The sequence below is a fragment of the Lachancea thermotolerans genome, assembly GCF_000142805.1.
Source record: "Lachancea thermotolerans CBS 6340 chromosome F complete sequence".
Classification (NCBI taxonomy): domain Eukaryota; kingdom Fungi; phylum Ascomycota; class Saccharomycetes; order Saccharomycetales; family Saccharomycetaceae; genus Lachancea; species Lachancea thermotolerans.
The window spans coordinates 270335-289033 of NC_013082.1; the positions used below are offsets into that span (position 1 = coordinate 270335).

At 42.0% G+C, this 18699-nt stretch overlaps 12 protein-coding genes across 12 annotated transcripts; 7 read left to right on the forward strand and 5 right to left on the reverse strand.

Moving 5' to 3' along the window:
* Positions 1-36: 36 nt before the first annotated feature.
* Positions 37-1275, reverse strand: RPA49 (DNA-directed RNA polymerase I subunit RPA49; the record flags this gene model as incomplete). The annotated part of the gene is made up of 1 exon (XM_002554300.1): positions 37-1275. One exon carries the CDS (start codon positions 1273-1275, stop codon positions 37-39), a length of 1239 nt encoding a protein of 412 aa, XP_002554346.1.
* A 337-nt stretch (positions 1276-1612) lies between these two features.
* JJJ3 (Jjj3p) lies at positions 1613-2101 on the forward strand (the record flags this gene model as incomplete). Its single annotated transcript, XM_002554301.1, has 1 exon — positions 1613-2101. One exon carries the CDS (start codon positions 1613-1615, stop codon positions 2099-2101), a length of 489 nt encoding a protein of 162 aa, XP_002554347.1.
* Positions 2102-2112: 11 nt separating this feature from the next.
* On the reverse strand, positions 2113-3927 carry KLTH0F03146g (uncharacterized protein; the record flags this gene model as incomplete). Its single annotated transcript, XM_002554302.1, has 1 exon — positions 2113-3927. One exon carries the CDS (start codon positions 3925-3927, stop codon positions 2113-2115), a length of 1815 nt encoding a protein of 604 aa, XP_002554348.1.
* Positions 3928-4319: 392 nt separating this feature from the next.
* CRS1 (cysteine--tRNA ligase) lies at positions 4320-6641 on the forward strand (the record flags this gene model as incomplete). Its single annotated transcript, XM_002554303.1, has 1 exon — positions 4320-6641. One exon carries the CDS (start codon positions 4320-4322, stop codon positions 6639-6641), a length of 2322 nt encoding a protein of 773 aa, XP_002554349.1.
* A 336-nt stretch (positions 6642-6977) lies between these two features.
* Positions 6978-7861, forward strand: VPS75 (Vps75p; the record flags this gene model as incomplete). The annotated part of the gene is made up of 2 exons (XM_002554304.1): positions 6978-6994; positions 7060-7861. 2 exons carry the CDS (start codon positions 6978-6980, stop codon positions 7859-7861), a joined length of 819 nt encoding a protein of 272 aa, XP_002554350.1.
* Positions 7862-7881: 20 nt separating this feature from the next.
* On the reverse strand, positions 7882-8496 carry CWC25 (U2-type spliceosomal complex subunit CWC25; the record flags this gene model as incomplete). Its single annotated transcript, XM_002554305.1, has 1 exon — positions 7882-8496. The coding sequence occupies one exon, from the start codon at positions 8494-8496 to the stop codon at positions 7882-7884; it is 615 nt and encodes a 204-aa protein (XP_002554351.1).
* Positions 8497-8861: 365 nt separating this feature from the next.
* Positions 8862-9188, reverse strand: SUI1 (translation initiation factor eIF1; the record flags this gene model as incomplete). Its single annotated transcript, XM_002554306.1, has 1 exon — positions 8862-9188. The coding sequence occupies one exon, from the start codon at positions 9186-9188 to the stop codon at positions 8862-8864; it is 327 nt and encodes a 108-aa protein (XP_002554352.1).
* Positions 9189-9910: 722 nt separating this feature from the next.
* On the forward strand, positions 9911-12034 carry SLA2 (Sla2p; the record flags this gene model as incomplete). The annotated part of the gene is made up of 1 exon (XM_002554307.1): positions 9911-12034. The coding sequence occupies one exon, from the start codon at positions 9911-9913 to the stop codon at positions 12032-12034; it is 2124 nt and encodes a 707-aa protein (XP_002554353.1).
* Positions 12035-12700: 666 nt separating this feature from the next.
* KLTH0F03278g (KLTH0F03278p) lies at positions 12701-13378 on the forward strand (the record flags this gene model as incomplete). The annotated part of the gene is made up of 1 exon (XM_002554308.1): positions 12701-13378. One exon carries the CDS (start codon positions 12701-12703, stop codon positions 13376-13378), a length of 678 nt encoding a protein of 225 aa, XP_002554354.1.
* A 205-nt stretch (positions 13379-13583) lies between these two features.
* Positions 13584-15140, reverse strand: KLTH0F03300g (Zn(II)2Cys6 transcription factor domain-containing protein; the record flags this gene model as incomplete). Its single annotated transcript, XM_002554309.1, has 1 exon — positions 13584-15140. The coding sequence occupies one exon, from the start codon at positions 15138-15140 to the stop codon at positions 13584-13586; it is 1557 nt and encodes a 518-aa protein (XP_002554355.1).
* A 647-nt stretch (positions 15141-15787) lies between these two features.
* PEX2 (ubiquitin-protein ligase peroxin 2) lies at positions 15788-16552 on the forward strand (the record flags this gene model as incomplete). The annotated part of the gene is made up of 1 exon (XM_002554310.1): positions 15788-16552. The coding sequence occupies one exon, from the start codon at positions 15788-15790 to the stop codon at positions 16550-16552; it is 765 nt and encodes a 254-aa protein (XP_002554356.1).
* A 177-nt stretch (positions 16553-16729) lies between these two features.
* On the forward strand, positions 16730-18685 carry CBP1 (Cbp1p; the record flags this gene model as incomplete). Its single annotated transcript, XM_002554311.1, has 1 exon — positions 16730-18685. The coding sequence occupies one exon, from the start codon at positions 16730-16732 to the stop codon at positions 18683-18685; it is 1956 nt and encodes a 651-aa protein (XP_002554357.1).
* Between the last annotated feature and the right edge of the window lie 14 nt (positions 18686-18699).

The following is an 18699-nucleotide window of genomic DNA, read 5'->3' on the forward strand; positions in this document are numbered from 1 at the left end:
GTATGTAATGTTTAAACAAAATGCGTTTGGTGAAATTCAGCGCCTGGGGACTCCAGATCTTCTGCTCATCTCAGGAATTTTGAAAGGCACTTTCATTGTTGCGATTTTATAGGTCGAGGCGGCGCTCTTTGGAATGCCGAAAGCTTCTGCCTGGGATACAGTGGCTCCCTTAACAATAGCTCCTAAATTCTTGAAAAGGTTGACAATCTTGGAAGGCTTCAGTCCTAGCTCTTGAGCTAGCGGTGAGATCTCAACGATGAAATTGTCCAGATGCAAAATGATGGCTAGAATGTAGCACAGGAGCTTGTCCTCTCTCTGAGGGTCGATGAAAAACCCACGCTCTTTTGAGCGACCGTATTGACCTGGTCTGACAATAGTGAATCTATCGAGAATCCCATCAACCAGGACCTCTGGTGGAGCATTCAGATGCTCGAGAAGCTTGGCCTTGTCACTAACCCTTCTGTTTTCGTAAACGCCGAGAAGAAGCGAGACGTAATACAGTAGTTGCAGTTTGGTCATTTGCGCAGCTTGTGTCAATGTTGGAAGCTTCTTAGAAACATACTGGGACTTCGTGAAAGGAAAAAGTTCGAGCCTCTTTTGGTCATCGGTCTCTTTGAGGACTGGTCCTACGCGAATAAACTGCCACTCCTTCTTCGGTATTATGTTGTGGATTGGATAAATTTGCTCAACGTCCGTCGCGTCGACATTGGCTTGAGGGGTTGTCCTATCCTGAGACGACACCTGTTGCAATTCCTGTCTTGTGGGGAGGTCCTTGGAAGCTGTTTTCACAGAGTCCACGATATCGACAGCGGCCTCCACTAGCTTATCAGAATCGATACGATTCCGCTCGATGTCGGCAATGGCCTTCTTGGCCTTTTTGGTACCGAAAGCCTCACCAAGGGCATTACGAAGCGCGGATGCACGGAGGTTGTTCTGCTTGATCTCAGGACCTGAGAGGTCTTTTTTGGATTTTGAGGCCACTTTGGTGGCTATGACGGGGGCCTTGTACAGCTGGACACTGCGCTTCGAAGGGTCATAGATGCCAACAACGTACTGGCTACTTGCACTAGAGTCATCATCGGTGCTTCCGGAATACTCGATCCTGTCATTTTCACCATGGATCATGTATTTGTCGGCAGACTTCTTGTTCCTGTAGAGCTCAAATTTTGTGCGCTTTGGAACTCGCACTCCTTTGAAAAAGCTCCCCACAGCAATGGAAGGTTCGCTTTCAAAGCGTTCAACATTAATTTCGCTAAAGGCTCTTTTTTCGGACATTTTAAGAAGCGCCAATGCACCGGTCAGCAAATTCTGAGCTGTCTGAGTTTGTAATTCCCGGCGTCTGGTGAATATTGAAGGTATCTCATCGCATCCTTCGTGAAAAAAAATTTCACACTAGCATTCAAAAAGAAAAACATACAGGACTCAGCTCATCGCGGGTAGCTTGATCGAAGTAAAAAGACTAAATAGGCCATCAAGCCTTGAACTATACTACCAGCCGATAAATCAACGGGTGATTTTATCAAACTGAAACTCCCGAAGGTTTCAAGTGGTTGAGTTGGTTGCAGCTTAGGGGAATAACGCGTGAATATTAAACTAGCATTCCACTCAAAGAATGGTCCAGGTCCGATCTTATTATGAGATTCTAGGGGTTGACACCAAGTCAACAGTTGCTGAAATTAAAAAGGCGTATAAGGAGAAGCTGCTTTGTACTCATCCAGATAAAAATCGTACAGTTGAAGCACAAAACGTTTCGATTGAGGAAATCAAGGAAGCGTATCAAGTGCTGGTGAACCCTAGTGGCAAGGAAAATTATGATAAGGAATTAGCTGAGTCATACAAGAAACAGGGCTTTTACAACGGGGGAGAGGGACTGGAAGATTACTCCCTGGATGAATTCAGTTACGACCCGGAGAGTTCAGGATTCCACATGGACTGTCCACGGTGCCAAATGAGCAATGGCTTTGAATTCACAGATAGTTTATTGGAAGAGCACTGTATTGAGCGCACCGAGGGTGGGTTTTATGTTGTTGTACAGTGTTCAGCGTGCAGCCTGTGGCTCAACGTCAACTTCGATGTAGCGGAAGACTATGAGTCGTCATGATAAAGGAGGGCTCAGCATTTTTCGTTGTCCACCAATGAAATGAATGCCTTGGCCATAGCTTCAAAATCTGTCATAAGGCTCACATGTGCGCATTCAGAAGCTACCTTGGCAACCACGGGGAATCCGCGTTTCTCTGGAAGAAGCCATTTGTGGTGCACTACGCCGTCACCGGGGCCATAGTAGAATTCATCATACTCGCCACGTTTGATTTGATCTCTGTCTGAAACCTTGGCTCCGCGCACGGTGGGTACCCTGTTACCGTAAACGATTGCCAAAGGAGGGTAGCTTTTCGTTTCATCGTAGTCAAGGCTTGCCAGATATTTTTTGGTGCGCTTCAGAGTTCTGACGAGGTACTCTTCGCATTCATTGTAAGGTGTTTGAAATGACACAGTATCGTTCCCTGAGCTTAAGGATCTCATCATGTCAACGTGTGGGATTAAGCTGAATCGGTCTTTATCGGGCGATGGTATTTTTATCTCGTCTTCGGATTTAGTCCTCTCTTCATCTACTAATGGCGAGAGCCCGTATTTCTTCCAAACATCAGGGTCGAAGAAGTCCAGGTCATAACGCTCCAGTGTTTCTTTGTTTGCAAAGCATCTTCCATCGAATGGCAGAAAGTAGAAGCTACTTCTCATGAAAAAGGTGGCTTCCGCGCTTAAAATGGACTTATTGAAGATCACTTCGTCTCCAAAGCGCAATGGGCCAAGGATGTTGGCGCATTGACTGGGCGATCCGACATAGATTATGCCCCGAATTAGATGAGTATGATCTTGCAAGACTTTATGCGCAACAAGTCCGCCCATGGAATGGGCAATCAGATAGGTTCCTTTTTTTTCATCTTGTTTATCATAAATCTCCTGTAATTTCTTAGCCAGTTGTTTTGCCGGTATCTCTAGTGATAACCTCCAATCGTACCCGAATTCCTCGATAGAGACATTGATATTATTACGCAGCTTTTTTATCAGCTTTTTGCAAACGTCCACAGGACCTAGATGCGTCAGCATTCCATCAGCATACAGCTTATGTTGCGCCTCAATCTCATCTTCGTCCTTGGGCCCTATCAATAGGTCAACCTTTCGTATATTTAGACCGGCACGTATTGGTATCCACACTCTCTTTTTGGTTTCTGCATCTCGTAAAATACTGCCTCTGTAACCGCCTAAAATCACGATGTTCCCGTTAAGCTCGTTCCAGATCGATTCCAGTCTCTCGCATTCATACCCATCATGTGTCTGAGCTTGTTGGTCCAAAGAAAAAGATCGTATCGTATGAAACAGGGACTCTGGTTTTAGTGCCCGTTTTACTGCCCTTGCTCTCACGTTGTCTATTCCTTTCTGGTCTTTGAAAAGCTCGATCTCCTCTACTGACGATATTGTTTCCTGTCTCTTGAGCTTCAGCTTTATTTTCCGCCTGCTTTTCGTCTTGTTTTTGTCCTCACTGGACATTGGCATAAACGTATTCTTCAAGCTGGTGAAGGGTGACGTTGGCAGTAAGCTTTTGCCGCCGAAGGGAAGGTTGAATGTGAAAATAGTGTGACTTTGCTTGTTGACACGAGACTCATCCATGTGCTCTGGCGGCGTCTCATCATTAGAATCTTCGCTTTCGCTATCGTCGTCGTAAATCGAGTGAAGCTTATCGGGTTTTGGCCGGCTGCTGTTTGCTACTTTTGATCCTCCTATAAAGGGCCCCACATCCGTCTCTGCATTGCTAATCTCGCTGTTGTCCCGCTCCGACTCATCTTCGCTTACAAGGCTTACAGCCTCTATGTCCCTTCTCAGGTCCGAGTCCTCACTGCTAGACTCAATTGAAGCTTTTTCGGTCACCATGCTTCTTAGTAAAAGACGCGGATTGAGAAGTATTTACTCTTGGCGTTTGATTTTTTCGAGTAAATATAACTAGCCCCCCGACTACAAGGGTTGCAGAAACGTTTACGCCATTTACGTAATAACCAATGTAACCACATTCTATACGTGCTGCAGCAGGTCCTTTGTCCGATGCCTTACATGGACATTTGGGACTCTACAGAGATATACAGGTCGAGATGCTCGAGCTCATCGTATCAAGGTTCAAATCGAAAAGTGTTGATGTCATTGTTCACGTATATAGTCATTTGAAAAAATTTACAGGAATCAGATGTCCGACACACAATGAACTAACTTTACGCAATCCTAGATACTACCTTTGAAAGGGTTTTCGGAGTTAGCGAGCTTGTTGTTGCATGTACAAGTGCAGGACAATTTCTAAAATCTGGAAAACTTGCGAAAGATCGGTAGGAATGTCGGCAACGTCATCAAATGTCAAGGTGAATCAGCCAAAATGGCGCCAGCCTCAAGAGCCTGAGGGAGCTCCAAGGTTAAAGCTATATAACAGTTTGACACGGCAAAAGGAGGATTTCGTTACCATATCTGGGGACAAAAACGTTACTTGGTACTCCTGCGGGCCTACGGTTTACGATTCGTCTCATATGGGGCATGCGCGGAACTATGTATCGATCGACATCAACAGGAGAATCCTGCAAGACTACTTTGGCTATCGTATCCGCTTTGTGCAGAATGTTACCGATGTCGATGACAAAATCATTTTGAGGGCGAGACAGTCGCATCTTTTTGAAAGGTTCGCGGCTGAGAACAAAGAAGTCACACCTCTAATCCAGGAAAAAGTCAATTCTGCGCTTTTCGCCTATATAGAAGCCAACTTGAAAAAAAGCTTTTCCTCAATTGGTGAGTACAAGGCCTGGTTCAGCTCTCTCGACATAAGCAAAGAGAAAGAGGCCAATCCAAAGTTCGCGATGTACACGTCCGCAGTAAGCGACTGTATCACGGCTTTAGAGGGGACAAATGATGCCGAAACTTTCCTTGGTCTTGTAAAGGAAGTACTTATTCCCGTGCTGGATAAGGAATCGGGTAGCACCATCAATGAGCCCGAAATATTTCGCAAGTTGCCTGCTTTCTGGGAGAGAGAATTCAACAAAGATATGGCCGCTTTGAACGTATTGGAACCTTCTGTCACGACTAGGGTTTCGGAGTATGTTCCTGAAATTGTTGATTTCGTTAAAAGAATTATAGACAATGGCTACGCTTATGCTACTGGCGATGGCTCCGTTTACTTCGACACGGTGGCATTCGACAAGTCTGAAAAGCACGACTATGCTAAGTGCCAGCCTTGGAATAAGGGCAAGCTCGACCTGATCAACGACGCGGAGGGATCGCTCAGTAACTTTTCTTCCACAAATGGCAAACGCTCGAGCAACGATTTTGCTTTGTGGAAGTCTTCTAAGCCAGGAGAGCCGGAATGGGATTCGCCATGGGGGAAGGGTAGGCCAGGTTGGCATATCGAATGTTCTGTTATGGCTTGTGACGTTTTAGGTCCAAACATTGATATCCACACCGGCGGAATTGATCTTGCGTTTCCACACCACGATAACGAAATCGCGCAATCAGAAGCATTTTATGATAACCACCAGTGGGTGAACTACTTCTTGCATACTGGCCATTTGCATATCGAGGGCCAAAAAATGTCAAAGAGTTTGAAGAACTTCATCACAATTGGTGAAGCTTTAAAGAAGTATAGTGCGAGACAGCTAAGATTGGCTTTCAGTTCCGCACAGTGGAACAGTCAGCTTGATTTTAAGGAGGTCTTGCTTGTTGAAGTTAAATCCTTAGAACAGAGCTTTAACAACTTTTTTAGAAACGCCCGGGCCCTGAAAGCTGACTTGGCCCATAGGGAGGATATGGGACAACATGTCTCAAAGAAACTTGGCGACAAAGAAAAAAGTTTGCTGACAGAATTAGCCGCGTTCCAAGACAAAGTCCACAATGCCTTCTGTGATAACTTGTCTACACCTGTTGCATTGAAATTCCTAAGTGAGCTGGTGACCAAGGCTAACCTTTATATCTCTTCTGCGGGCTCTGACATTAGAATTGAGCCTCTCTTGGAAGTTGTGAGGTACATCACTAAAATCCTTGAGGTTATTGGATTTCCTTCACGTGACGACCACCTTGGTTGGTTAGATGAGGCTGGTGGTCAGTCGCAAACTGGTGAGAATCGTGAAGAGTTGCTCATGCCTTATGTTAAATGCTTGTCGAACTTCAGGGACGACGTCCGCCGTTTGGCCATTGATAAAGCTTCTAGTACTGAGTTCCTGAAACTCACCGACCGTGTCCGCGACAACGATATATTGGACCTCAATGTATCGATCGATGATAGGAGTGACCAAGCATCCTTAGTGAAATTCCTAACCAATGATGAGAAGGAGGAATACAAGAAGCAGATAATGGAGAAGGATCAACGTCAAAAAGAGAAAGAGGCAAAGAAGAAGGAGCAGGCCCGTTTAAGGGAAGCTAAGGAGGCAGAAAGGCGCCTGAAGGCCCAGTTGTCACCCAATGAAATGTTCCGGAATTCCGAACTATACTCCGTATGGGACGAAGAGGGACTTCCTTTGAAAGATAAAGATGGTGTTGATATTACCAAATCCATGTTGAAGAAGTTGAAAAAGCAATGGGAGCAACAGAAAAAGCTGCATGAAGAATACTTTGGTTGAAACAATAATTCTGTACCATAATCAAAGTGCATGAAAACGCCGGTATTCCCCATATGTTTAGATACAAGTTTTGTAGGTGGAACGACACTTTCGATGTACGATTTAATTTAAAAATCTAGTAGTTATTTAACTAAAAGCCTTGAAAATTAGTGTGATGCCGATAGCTTGAACTTGTTAGAAGCCCAATGGTTCCTCGCTGCCAATTCTTAAAATCTCTATTTGTCGTTGTTTTCTTATCGTAGCTTGTAATACTTTTCTTCAGAAAAATTAGTCTTTGATGAATTAACGATGTGTCTCGTCCGGCGGAGCTGCAAACGAAGGAACTACGACATTGTAATGGAAGAAGATAAAGTGTAAGTTTAAGTTTTTTTTTTGATTTATGTGAGGGTTGTCTTGTTGCTAACTCTTACCTTAAAAGATCGAAGTCCCTCGAAGCTCTCGCAAGAGTTGAAGATGAAGTTGAGAAAGCAGAAAGAGAGACAGAATTTTTGAGGTTGAAAAAGCTTAGTGCTGTGTACCTCAACCGTAAAGAAGCCATTGCTGGTATCCCAGGATTCTGGAAGGTCGTGTTGTCCCAACACAGTGATTTTGCAAACTATGTTCGCGCTGCTGATCTAAAATACATCGATTGTATAAGTGCGATCGAGGTAACATGGTTGTGCGTGGAAGATGAAAAAGCGGATCATCGTGATTTTACTGTCACAATTAATTTCGACGCTATAGATGGGGACTTTGAGTCCCAAACAGTATCGAAAACTTTTAGGATTGAGCACGACGTTAGCAAGTTTATTTACAGGAGCAAGAGGACCGAAGAGGACGACTTGCGCGATGAAGAGCTCGGCTTCTTAACCAGTACACCTACTGAAATTAAATGGCCTAAAAGTTTCGACGGAATTAACCCTAGTTTGGTTACTGACAAAACGACATCTGAAGGAAAGAGAAACTATAGAACAGGAATGAAATCTTTTTTCTCTTGGTTTAAGTGGACAGGTCTCAAACCAGGAAAGGAATTTCCAAATGGTGATGGGTTGGCGTCGCTTATTAGTGAAGACCTGTATCCAAATTGCACAAAATATTATACGGAGGCACAGATTGACTTGGAAGAAGAAAATGTAGACGAAGACGACGAAAGCGATGAGCCTTTGCAATTAGAGTCTAGTGATGGCGAGCCCGAAGATTGTGACGGTAAGCAGAAAAGTGTCAAACGACGCAAAGTGTAGAGTTGGGTGATTCTTTGCTGTTAGTAATCCATGTCGTATGTGGATCGCGACTTTCTGTTGTTCTGCGGTGGTTGGCGTGAGACGGCGTGGGGAATGGTTTGTTTGTTCCTGGAGCCGGATTCAGGAAGATTTGGTCTTGGCTTGTGAACCTTTGATATGCGATCCGAACGAGCTGTGTTCCTTCTAATTTCTTGAGCCTTTTGAAATGCTGCCAAGGGGTCGTCTCTCGAGAGGTCAGTGCTTGCAGCGGGACGTTTGTTTTCTAAAATGGAATGTATTCCCTTATTTGAGGTGTCGAAGTGCCTGTCTTTCTTTTGTGTGTATGGCTGCTCATTTTTTTTGAGGATTGAAGTATCTATTCTCTTTTTCCCCAGTAGAAAATCAGTGTTTTGTTCGTTTGTTGCCGCGGGATCGTTGTACATCCACTCCATGCCATTTTTTTGTTGTAGTTTTGACCCTGTCCTGTTTAGTGACGTCAAGTCGTCTAGTTGTCGCTCCTTCTCTATTTCTATCTGACGCTCCTTAAACTTGCGCTGTTCGTCCAGTAACTGTTGTTCCGTTTCCCATACTTTCTTCTTGTTTTTGAGAAGGTGTGGATTCCACGATTTCAGCAGGTTAAGGTCCCCTGTACCCATCGCTGGTATGTGTGGGAAGTGTAGCCGTCAGTGTGGCATGGGTTCTTTATATGGAAGGAAGAGTTCTTACATTTATCTACTCAGTTAGCGGCGAGTATAACAATCTCGTGCACAATGATCATACGTATCCCTGGAAATGGAGGCGATGAGGCCAAGCATAATACGAACTTAGGACGGAGCAGGTGTCGCCCTGGGTATTTAGAAATATTCTTTCAGATTCAAGGATACTAGTGCTATGTAAGTGGCGTTCGAAATGTCCGGCATCGCCGCGAGGGGCTGCACTGGATCTAACAGACGTTATAAACAGGCCCTAGGAGCAGCTTGAAGTTAGAAGCCCAGACTCTGGGGCACGAGACGCGGTTCGCTCAGAAACCGTGGATCTTGATGTTCTTCTTCTTCATCCCGAGCTGAGTGATCATAAATTCACAAACCTTGGCTCTTTGATCGCCTTGCATTTGGATAATCTCACCCATCTCTTCGTCCTTGACTATGTTGCCGTTGCAGGCGAAGTCCTTCTTTAGAACCTTCAAAATTCTCTTTAGATCATATTCTGCGGGAACTCCTTGGACTGTAGTCAAAGTCTTTCTACCGTTTCTCTGTTGGATACGGATGTGGATGTAGTTGGCGGTAGCTGTTTCGTTATCACCAGTGTCTGCGAAAGGATCGAAAGACTTGAGGTTTTCAATAGACATATATAGGAAGAAATGGTTATTGGTCTCCAGAAAGACGTTTGTAATGGCAGCGAAGACTTCTTCTTTTGTACTGAAAATTTTCTCTGGCGATTCGTGACCTGGAAGTTGCTGCTCTCGTTGTTAGTGATAGATATATAACGGATAGGAGCTCAAAGAGTCGTGCTGTGCCAACACAGATGTGGATTGTAGGTGTTTCTTGAGGGACTAGGTTTCTACTGGCAATTGCCCTTTTGTTGCGTATTTTTATAACTGTGGGATGGTTGACTAAATTCGTTAATTGGGAAGAGAGTTGGAGTTGCTGAATCGAAGTAGTAGGGAAAGGGGTGAATGAAAAGCCCTCGTCGTAGCATGTGTGGTTGAGGCTCCTTTTAAAGGCTAAAAACAGGAATTTTTACGGAGTATGTTGAGGTGTCAGGGGTTTATTTGTTTGTTAACCAAATTAGAAGCAATTCGAAGCAAGTTGGCAAAAGTCGCCACAAATGGGGAACAACGGAAAAAGTACGTTAGAAATGAAGGCAGAGAAAAGTTGAGGTGTGTAGAGGGAATCTCGGTATTGGTAAGTTTTAGGAAGCACGTGATGTAAACAATTGAATATCACATTGCACGGAGTTATTAAACGGTGAAGGTGCAATTGCCAGGAACTTTTAGATAGAATATGGGGCCAGTTAGTGTTTTGATCGCTGTTGAGAAAACTGTGAAAGGTCCCACGGTTTGGTTGCATCATGTCGCGATTTGACGTTGATCTGGACCGTGCTGTCAGGAAGGCGTGTTCCTACGAGGAGACAGCTCCTAAGCGTAAACATGTTCGTACGTGCATTGTGTTTACGTGGGATCACAAATCGTCTCGCGCTTTTTTCAACGCGATGAAAACTCAGCCCCTTGGAGAAGATGAAGTTAGTGTGTTCAAGGCTCTCATCACGATTCATAAAGTTCTTCAAGAAGGCCACCCATCTGCAATTGTCGAGGGAATTAAAAACCGTGAATGGATTGAAAGTTTGGGCCGTATTTATTCGATAGGCGGAGGCGATGGATATGGACGCATCATTGAGGAGTATGTCCAATTCCTTCTTCGGAAATTGGTCTTCCATAGAAGCCACAAGGGATTTAATGGTACTTTTGAATACGAAGAGTACGTTTCTCTTGTTACTACTTCTAACCCGGATGAGGGCTACGAAACTATTCTAGATCTTATGGACCTTCAGGATGCTCTGGATGAGTTTTCAAGGGTGCTGTTCGCTAGTATTTCTAGTGGGCGCAAAAACGAGTGTAAGATATCAGCTTTAGTTCCGTTGGTCGCTGAATCATATGGAATTTACAAGTTTATCACATCCATGATCCGTGCTATGCACAAACAAACTGGTGAGGATGGTGCCATGGAACCCCTGCACGAGCGCTATGTTTCCCAGCACGCAAGGCTTTTTGAATTTTATGCGGATTGTTCTGCGATCAAGTACTTGACAAGTCTTATCCGCATTCCTAAATTACCTACGGAAGCTCCCTCTTTGGTGGACAGCCCATCTCCTGAGCCGTCGCTCAGTAGGCCATCCACTCGGAATTCGGCACGTCGAAGTATTACCCCTTCGGAAAAACCACCATCTTTGAAAGCTGAACGTAGTTTCTCAGCAGTCACTCCTTCCCAAACAGAATATGTGGCAACTCCTGGTCCTCAAATAAGTGGAGTGTTTAGTAACGGCGCCTATAATATTCCAAGTTCTCAACCTACGGGGGGAGTTAGCGGGTTTGTACCTTTCATGTCGTCGCATCCAACTGGCGTAGTCGGGGGGTTGGTTCCTGTTATGTCCAGCAATCCTACGGGTGGGTTAGTTGGGAATCAAACAGGTTATTTTGGGAATGTGGGCTTAGATACCCCTAATTCATTAGAAACCCAAAGGGCACTGGAGCAACAGAGAACAAATCAACTACTTTTGCAACAGCAGCAACAACAGCAACAACAGCAACAACTTGAACAACAAGCGATTTTAGAGCGTGAAAGACAGAGACAACTTGAACTTCAACAGCAACAAAGGCAATTGGAGATTGAGAGGGAGCATCAACTTGCTCAACAGCAACAAGAACAAGCCTTATTTGAGGAAAGGTTGCGGTCGCAGCAAAACATGTACCAACAAGCGGCTCAACAAGACCAGTATCAAACCGATTTGAACGCATTGAGGGAACAACATGAGCGTGACCAAATGGTAATTCAGCAATACGACAACCGGGTTTTGGCTCTTGAGAAAGAACTGGAAAATATGAATTTGAACGTTAATGAACAACTGAGCAACAAGGAAGAACAAGTTAAAACTATGGAGCAGTGGAAGGAGAAGTATGACGGTTTGGCTAGACTATATGCGCAATTAAGGCAAGAACACCTTGCTGTTTTAAAAAAATTGAAAAAGTCGCAGCAGGTCGAAAGCAGCGCCAAAGAAGCCATTCATAAAGCTGAGGTATTGGAACATGAGAAGGAAGACCTAAGAAGGGAGGTGCAACAGGTAAACCGGGAGAGAGAACGGTTGCATTGGGAGAGTGAAAAAAATGCTCGTAAACAAGTAGAAGAAGTACTTGTTGCCGGAAGCAGAGCAGTGGTGGCGAGGACGTCAGCATCTGAAAGCGCTACGAACCTTGCCAACTGCTTCAACAACTTTATAGCGGACGGCGCCAATGGGGACTTTGCTGCTCTGGCAACTAGCATTGCAGAATTCACGGTAGCCACGGCAGGCTCCAAGGACGCCCAAGACTTCTTATGCGCTCTAAAGGACCTAACTGGAACCGAAGAAGAAATGACGGACAAAGTCATAGACCTCAACATTCATCTGCAGCGTTTGTTCGCGAACCAAACCCTAACTTGAGCAGGCGTTAAGCCGCATTTGTCTGCAATTGCCTTACGTTCTCTTGAATTAGGAGATCTCTTTTTCTCAAAAACCGATTCCAAAAAAAGTCGAGTGTCCTTCGATAAAAGAGTTCTTCTTTGCTGCCCAGATCGGGGTTTTTCTTTAGACTCTACAACAGCATCTTGGAGCAAGGTAGCATAATTTTCATAAATCTTATCACAGACTTCTTGGCGGCTTTTATAATTCGGTTCTAAGAGCATTAGACAAACTTTTTTGATGGATTCTAAACTTATAGTCAGGCCCCTTGAGTCCATTTTTGCAGTAAGGACTAAGGAACATCTCAACCACCGTTGTCTAATGCTATTATTTGTATAAAATATAGTTTCTCCGTTGCCGCAAGAAAACTCCTATGTTTCATGCCTCAAGATTAAATAATTCAAAAATGTCTTAGCTAAAAACATACGACGGCAGTTGAGATATTGATGCTGTTAAAAACGCGAAGAACATCCTCAAATTAATTAAAGAAATTCAAGGAGGATTTCAGGAGGATTTGAGGCAACAAATGAAGAATAAAGAGGATATGTTATCGGTATTGAAAGGATATGGAATATTTAAGAAGAAGGGATTATTGAGAATTCGAAATTTTATCTCAAGGATATCAGAGAGTACTTAAAACAGATAACCATGATTTTGAGTGAACTCAATAAAGTCGAAAACATGAACTGGACTGAAGGATATGCAGAATGCCATTTACCAAAAGTGGCTAATCAGATAAAATACAAATTCGGCACCCAAAAAACTTTAGGTAAAGATCGCTTTCCATGTATAGCGCAAAGAAAGTGTCCAAAACAAATATGTCATTTTGTTACGTCCGGAAAAACTGATAAAATTAAGCAAAGCGGGTTGAAATCAAGAAACAAATTCATTCTTATGCGGGGGCTGCTTCACTGCATGGTTCAGCAGCTTCGAAACTGCTCAGATCCATTTAATGCAAACCGGGCAAAAGTTGAAGAGGTTTCAAAGATAGCGTCAGCTATTTGGAGAACAAATAAAGGCGTCTTCCAGTCTTATCACGAAATGCTTGCAGTTTTCGAAGATAGCAAGTCCACAAACATCACTATTTCAAAATCTACCCTTAAAAAACTGACCGAAGCCATTGGAAGAGAATGCATACCATCAACCTACAGTTACGAAACGCTGACGAATGGGGCAGACACTACAGCCATGGAGAGCAAGAAAACGTACAAGGCCTTCTGTGGCAGGTTCTCTCTCAAGGAGGCTACGGGTAGGGTCAGGAAGAAGAAACCTACACAAACATTTGCCCTCCGCTCCGCCAAAATCGAAGACATCTTTCTCATATAACTCTTTATTCCTTCCCTTTTACTTCGTTTAAAGTGCTATATCATAGTAAAAACTTCTGTACCACCCGTCCATAAAACTCGTTTCCGAAAAGAAGTAATGGTCTCTGTGCTTACTTCACGACGCATGATTTATGCTATAACATTTGTTTCAGCCTCACTTAACCCTCCACTTTATTTTTTGTGGTTTCATTAGTTTTAGTTTTCTTTTACAATTTCATAATCATGCCTTCAATAATAACTTTTTCGCACATATCCCTTACCAAACCGCAACAACTTCGCCTTAGAATATCTTTATACCCATCTTTTGTGAGGCAAGTTGCAACAATATCATAAACGTCGTATTCTTCGTACCTCACTTTTCGAACTCCAGCGCGCATATTACCATTCGCCGAGCATTCTTCAGGATCCTCAACAACCACATCCTCGGCGCTCCCCCTCTCCGCATAAAGTTTGTTTTCATTTTCTCCTTTGTTTACATCACAACATAAGCATTTAGCTTCACTCCCTAATTCGGAGATAACTTTAGTATTAAAACCGGTGTATTTCATCGACTCCATTTCATTTAAACATTTCTTAAACTTCAAGTTCGCGACGAAATAGTTCATAGTGATGAACTGGGCCATAAACTCTTTCACGAAAGGTATTCTCATGTGGCCCCTTCGTAATAAGGGCTTTACATCCTGATGGCATTGTTTCAAAACATCTGGAAAACGCGTATCAATGGAAATGTCACTATTAACGATCAATGAATCATACTCAAGAACCTTTAAAAACGGGTCGTTTTCTTCACCAATCTCCAATACTTCTTTCATGTTATCCATCAAACCAAACACCTTAATGTAAAAATTGACCCATTTAACCTCCCAGTTCTTTTCGATGTTAACCTTTTTTCTAACATTTTCGAGAGTTCGAATGTACTTCTCCATGAAGCAATCCATATAGTACCGTACTCCATATATCACAATGTGGTAAAAAAGATACAACGTGAACTTTTTAATGAACATCTCACCGTTGAATAGAAAATTAAAGTCGCTACTCGAATGACCGATAATTAACTTTGATAGGGTTCTCCGGTCAAAATTCTTACCACTTTTCTCATCCTCGATAGCCATGAAACAATAATCTTCAAGGATAGTGTCGAATAGTTCATTGTACTTTAACCCTGGGATTTCAAAGTAGAAGTTCACAACACAAAGCAAAAAAGGGAGTTGTTCGGAATGAAAAAGATTCTCGACTGTATATTTCCCCACACTTTCGTCTATTACCGTTTCATTAACACAGCTCCTCCCACAATCAGGTCTTTCGTACAACTGAAGGAGCGTTCCAACAACGTCCTGAAAATCCTTCAAAGCAACTTCAATGTCTTCACTATTAATAAGGTAGTTGTTAACGCGTAATCCCTCCCCACTCAAAGCAATTATTATAAATTCACCTTCAGCAAGCTTTAAGACTTTGCTGCCAACAGAAGGAGAAAAACCTTGCCTATCCATACAAAAAAAGGGGACATGTTCCCGGGCGATTTTCTCATAGCTGCTCGTCAACTTTCCCATTGACCTCTTTACATCTTCAACATTTTGGAATAAATTGATAAGCTCCTGTGACCTTTGATGGGGAACCACGTAATCAACATAACATTCGATTCCTCGTCGACTACAGGGCGTGCATGAGCCTGGCCTTTTCTCCTGCAAATCGCATTTTATTTTATTCTTTCTACACCTAACACACGATCTCAAAGCCTTCCGGCTATTACCCTTATCATCCATGACAGCATATCTAATATCGCTCTTTAAAAAAAAACCTTACTTCCCTTCCCTACTTCAATATTTGTTCTTGGTATTATATATAAATATTTCACAAGATCATATTCCGAAATTCGGGAAAGTCACGTGAAAACCAATACCCAGGATCTCAGTTAAGACGTGCTCTTACTTTAGAGATAATAGCAAACCTGAAGGGATATGTGTTAGTCAACCGAGTTTCGACACAACTCTATATCAACACAACTTTAATTTTTTATACTACTTATTTTTAATCCATCTCCTACTTACTTATAAATCAGCTCTCAATATTCTATAGTACCAGCAAAACATTTAATCTCATATAACTTTCCAAGAATCCTGTTCAATAACGCGAGTGACCGGAACCGAAAACAAAACACTACTAAATTAACACTTATTATACAACCACATAACGCTTCATAAATGTAGATAAAAGTAAGGGTATAATACGCAACCAGCATAGGCTAATTGAATATAAAAATTTTCCTCTTACCCACCTAAGTGCCGTTACTTTACCACAACCTTGAACATGCTTTACACATCCCTTTTGACGAACAAAAGACATAAGATATACCTCACACACTCAACTTCTTTTCTAACAATTAAGTGAAATAATCGCCTCAGTACCACTTATGATAGTAAACAAAATTGATGGGGATAAACTGGACAACGACCTTTACAGCCACTTATGGGCACTGTACGACGATAAGATTAAGCCAACTTCAAACAGAGAAGAATTTAAACTTCTCCTCAAAACGTTAGCATTTCACTTCTCAACAAAGTCAAATGGAATACAAACAACAACATACGGATCAGCTTTGGCAGGAACCTCTTTCCAAACAGCAAAATTAAGCTTATTCGCAGCCAACATTTTAATGCCCTACCTAGTACAAAAACTACAAACTTTTCTATACAACGCAGATAACAACTTATTACCCAAAATACGAATTGTCGAAACTTTAATAAGTGTCTGGTCATTATCAACTTTTATCCAACTTTTGTCAGGTTCCCCAAAACAATACTTGTCGATTTTCCACAAGATTTTCCGAATAAAAATTTCAACTTTTATGCAATCTCAGTTCTACCAGAATACAATTACTGCGAGCATGGAGTTTCAGAATACACAACTTCTTTACAATGCACTTCTGCAACTTTTGAACAACCAAGTCTCGCAATCTAAACTAATTCAAAAGCTTCTGCGATCTTCAACTAAAAAAGGGATCAAGAGACAAAACGCCTTCAATTGCCCATACTGCGACGAAGCACCTAATATTCCCTACAGAACATCTTGCTGTAATAAAATCTTGTGCTACCTATGTGTCGTCAAAACATTAGAATTCAAAAATTGCGCTGGCTGCAACACTACGAATTTTTCAGCAGCACCTTTATACCACTAAATAAAAATAACAAGCTCACTAGCTTTTTATACAGTTCTTTTAATATTTCTTGCTTTGCCCGCACGCTGTTTTCCATCATTCCCCATCCAACATTAATTTTTTAACTTATTAAAAATAAGAGGTTTTCTTCTTGTTCATAAAAAGTTGCATCGACAACAACATACAGCATCAAATGAAATGATAAGACCATTAAAAGGGCTGACTACTCAGCGAGCAGCACCAGCATACCTCAGGGTGTGTATGCTGCACACGGAACGCGAAACGCAGCTCAAAATCACCACCTCAGAGCTTAACTACTGCATTCTTAATCAAAAAACATACTCAACCTCACAGCTGGACAGGAAAATAAAGGAATACTGGAAAGTTTCGAAAGCCAACAGCACCACTAATTTCGAGACTCCTTCAGTACAACCACGCATCTTTTTAACCGGAACAGATCTTTTCAAATATGACAATAAACAAAATAAGGTTTCTGCGGTTTATCGTTGTTTCGTTCGATGGGAAATAATACGAGCTCAACCTCCACTTCGGGGAAAACTCTTTGCCAACAACTTGATACACAGTTCTCCTTTGTCACCTTCAGACCTGAAAAATACGGACATCGACATTTTGCCATTTCTTATACACAATTGCATCACCTACGAAGATATACCGAACGCCATTGACCTATTCATATGGTACAATACGAAAACACCAGGAAAAGAACTTCACAGAACATTAATTAACGCAATGATACAATGTATCGCTGAAAGTTCCCAAATCGAACCGCACTACCACTTACTTAAATTCACTCAACTAATGAACTTCCTCAATGAAAAATCTATTGAACATACATTATCGGAACACCAGGCTCTCCAGATATCAAACAAGGCCATGTCTCTAGATAACAACCCACTATTAACGAAAAAGGTCCTAAGTTACGTACTTGACGTCGCATACAACAAGAGTAACACAGTGAGAACCGCGCAAGTAGAAGCATTATACTCATTGATTTCATCAGACTATAAATCAAACAATGCTGCCGGGGTTTTACTGCACTGGACAGCAGTACGCGACCACTACACTACAATTTCAAAGCATGACACAAGGATACTTTACAAAATAATAAAACTCTTTACAAAACAGAAAGCATATCGCCAAAGGTGCGCAGAATTGATATCATCCATAGAGCCACAATTGTACGTTAACAATGCGTTGCTTTTACCCTCCATAATAAACTTTGCATCGGCAACAAAAAGCTACTCCCTTGCAACAAAAATTATGAGTAACATAACAACTTACTCAAACTTCAATACCCAAAAACAAATCTTGAAGTCGCGGTTCTTTTTATCAACGTTACTCCGACTACACCTGACATTCGAAGACTCAATTGGAGTTGAAAGAATCCTTACCGAAATACGAAAAGAGCACAATAGCCTAACTTCAGCAGACTATCAAGTAATAGTTTCACATTTACTAAAATCGAGAAAACCTCAGGATTTACTTAAAGCATTAACACTATCAAACAAAATTGAGGGCTTAAAAGGGATTCCTTCTATAACCACAATAATAAACCATTTGACGCTACTTAAAACACATGAAGTGGAAAAACTCAATCTAAACGTTGGAGCGACTATACACAATCTTCTTTTGAAGGCCCACAACAATGATCCTGCTCACAAAACGAAACTTTGGGATATTTTGGCGTCTATTTTTGTTAGATCCCTGACAACGTACAAACACAACACTACACCTTGGTGGACCAATGAAATTTATGATAAAACCACAAAAGTTGACTTCTTGAAATTATGTTATGAAACCTCAAAAAATAAAACTCCTATGGACATAACAGTCAACCCTTTCGTTTCTCCAAATCCAAAAGATACTGTTATAAAACTCAGTGCCACGAACATAATTGTTATACTGAGAACAATAGCAAGGGAAGCTAACCACCACAGAAGGAGTGACGTTTTTCTATGGTGCATGAATGAAATGACGAAAAATGGAATGAGTGAAGAAGAAATTGAGCTTGACTGGAACAACATGGAAAAACACCAAATAAGGAGATTCAAAAATAAAACTAAAAACGGCATTACTAAAAATCTACAAAAACACGGTCTTAAGAGCTTCAAAACATTGCTACGTAAAAAATAGCAACATTATAATAA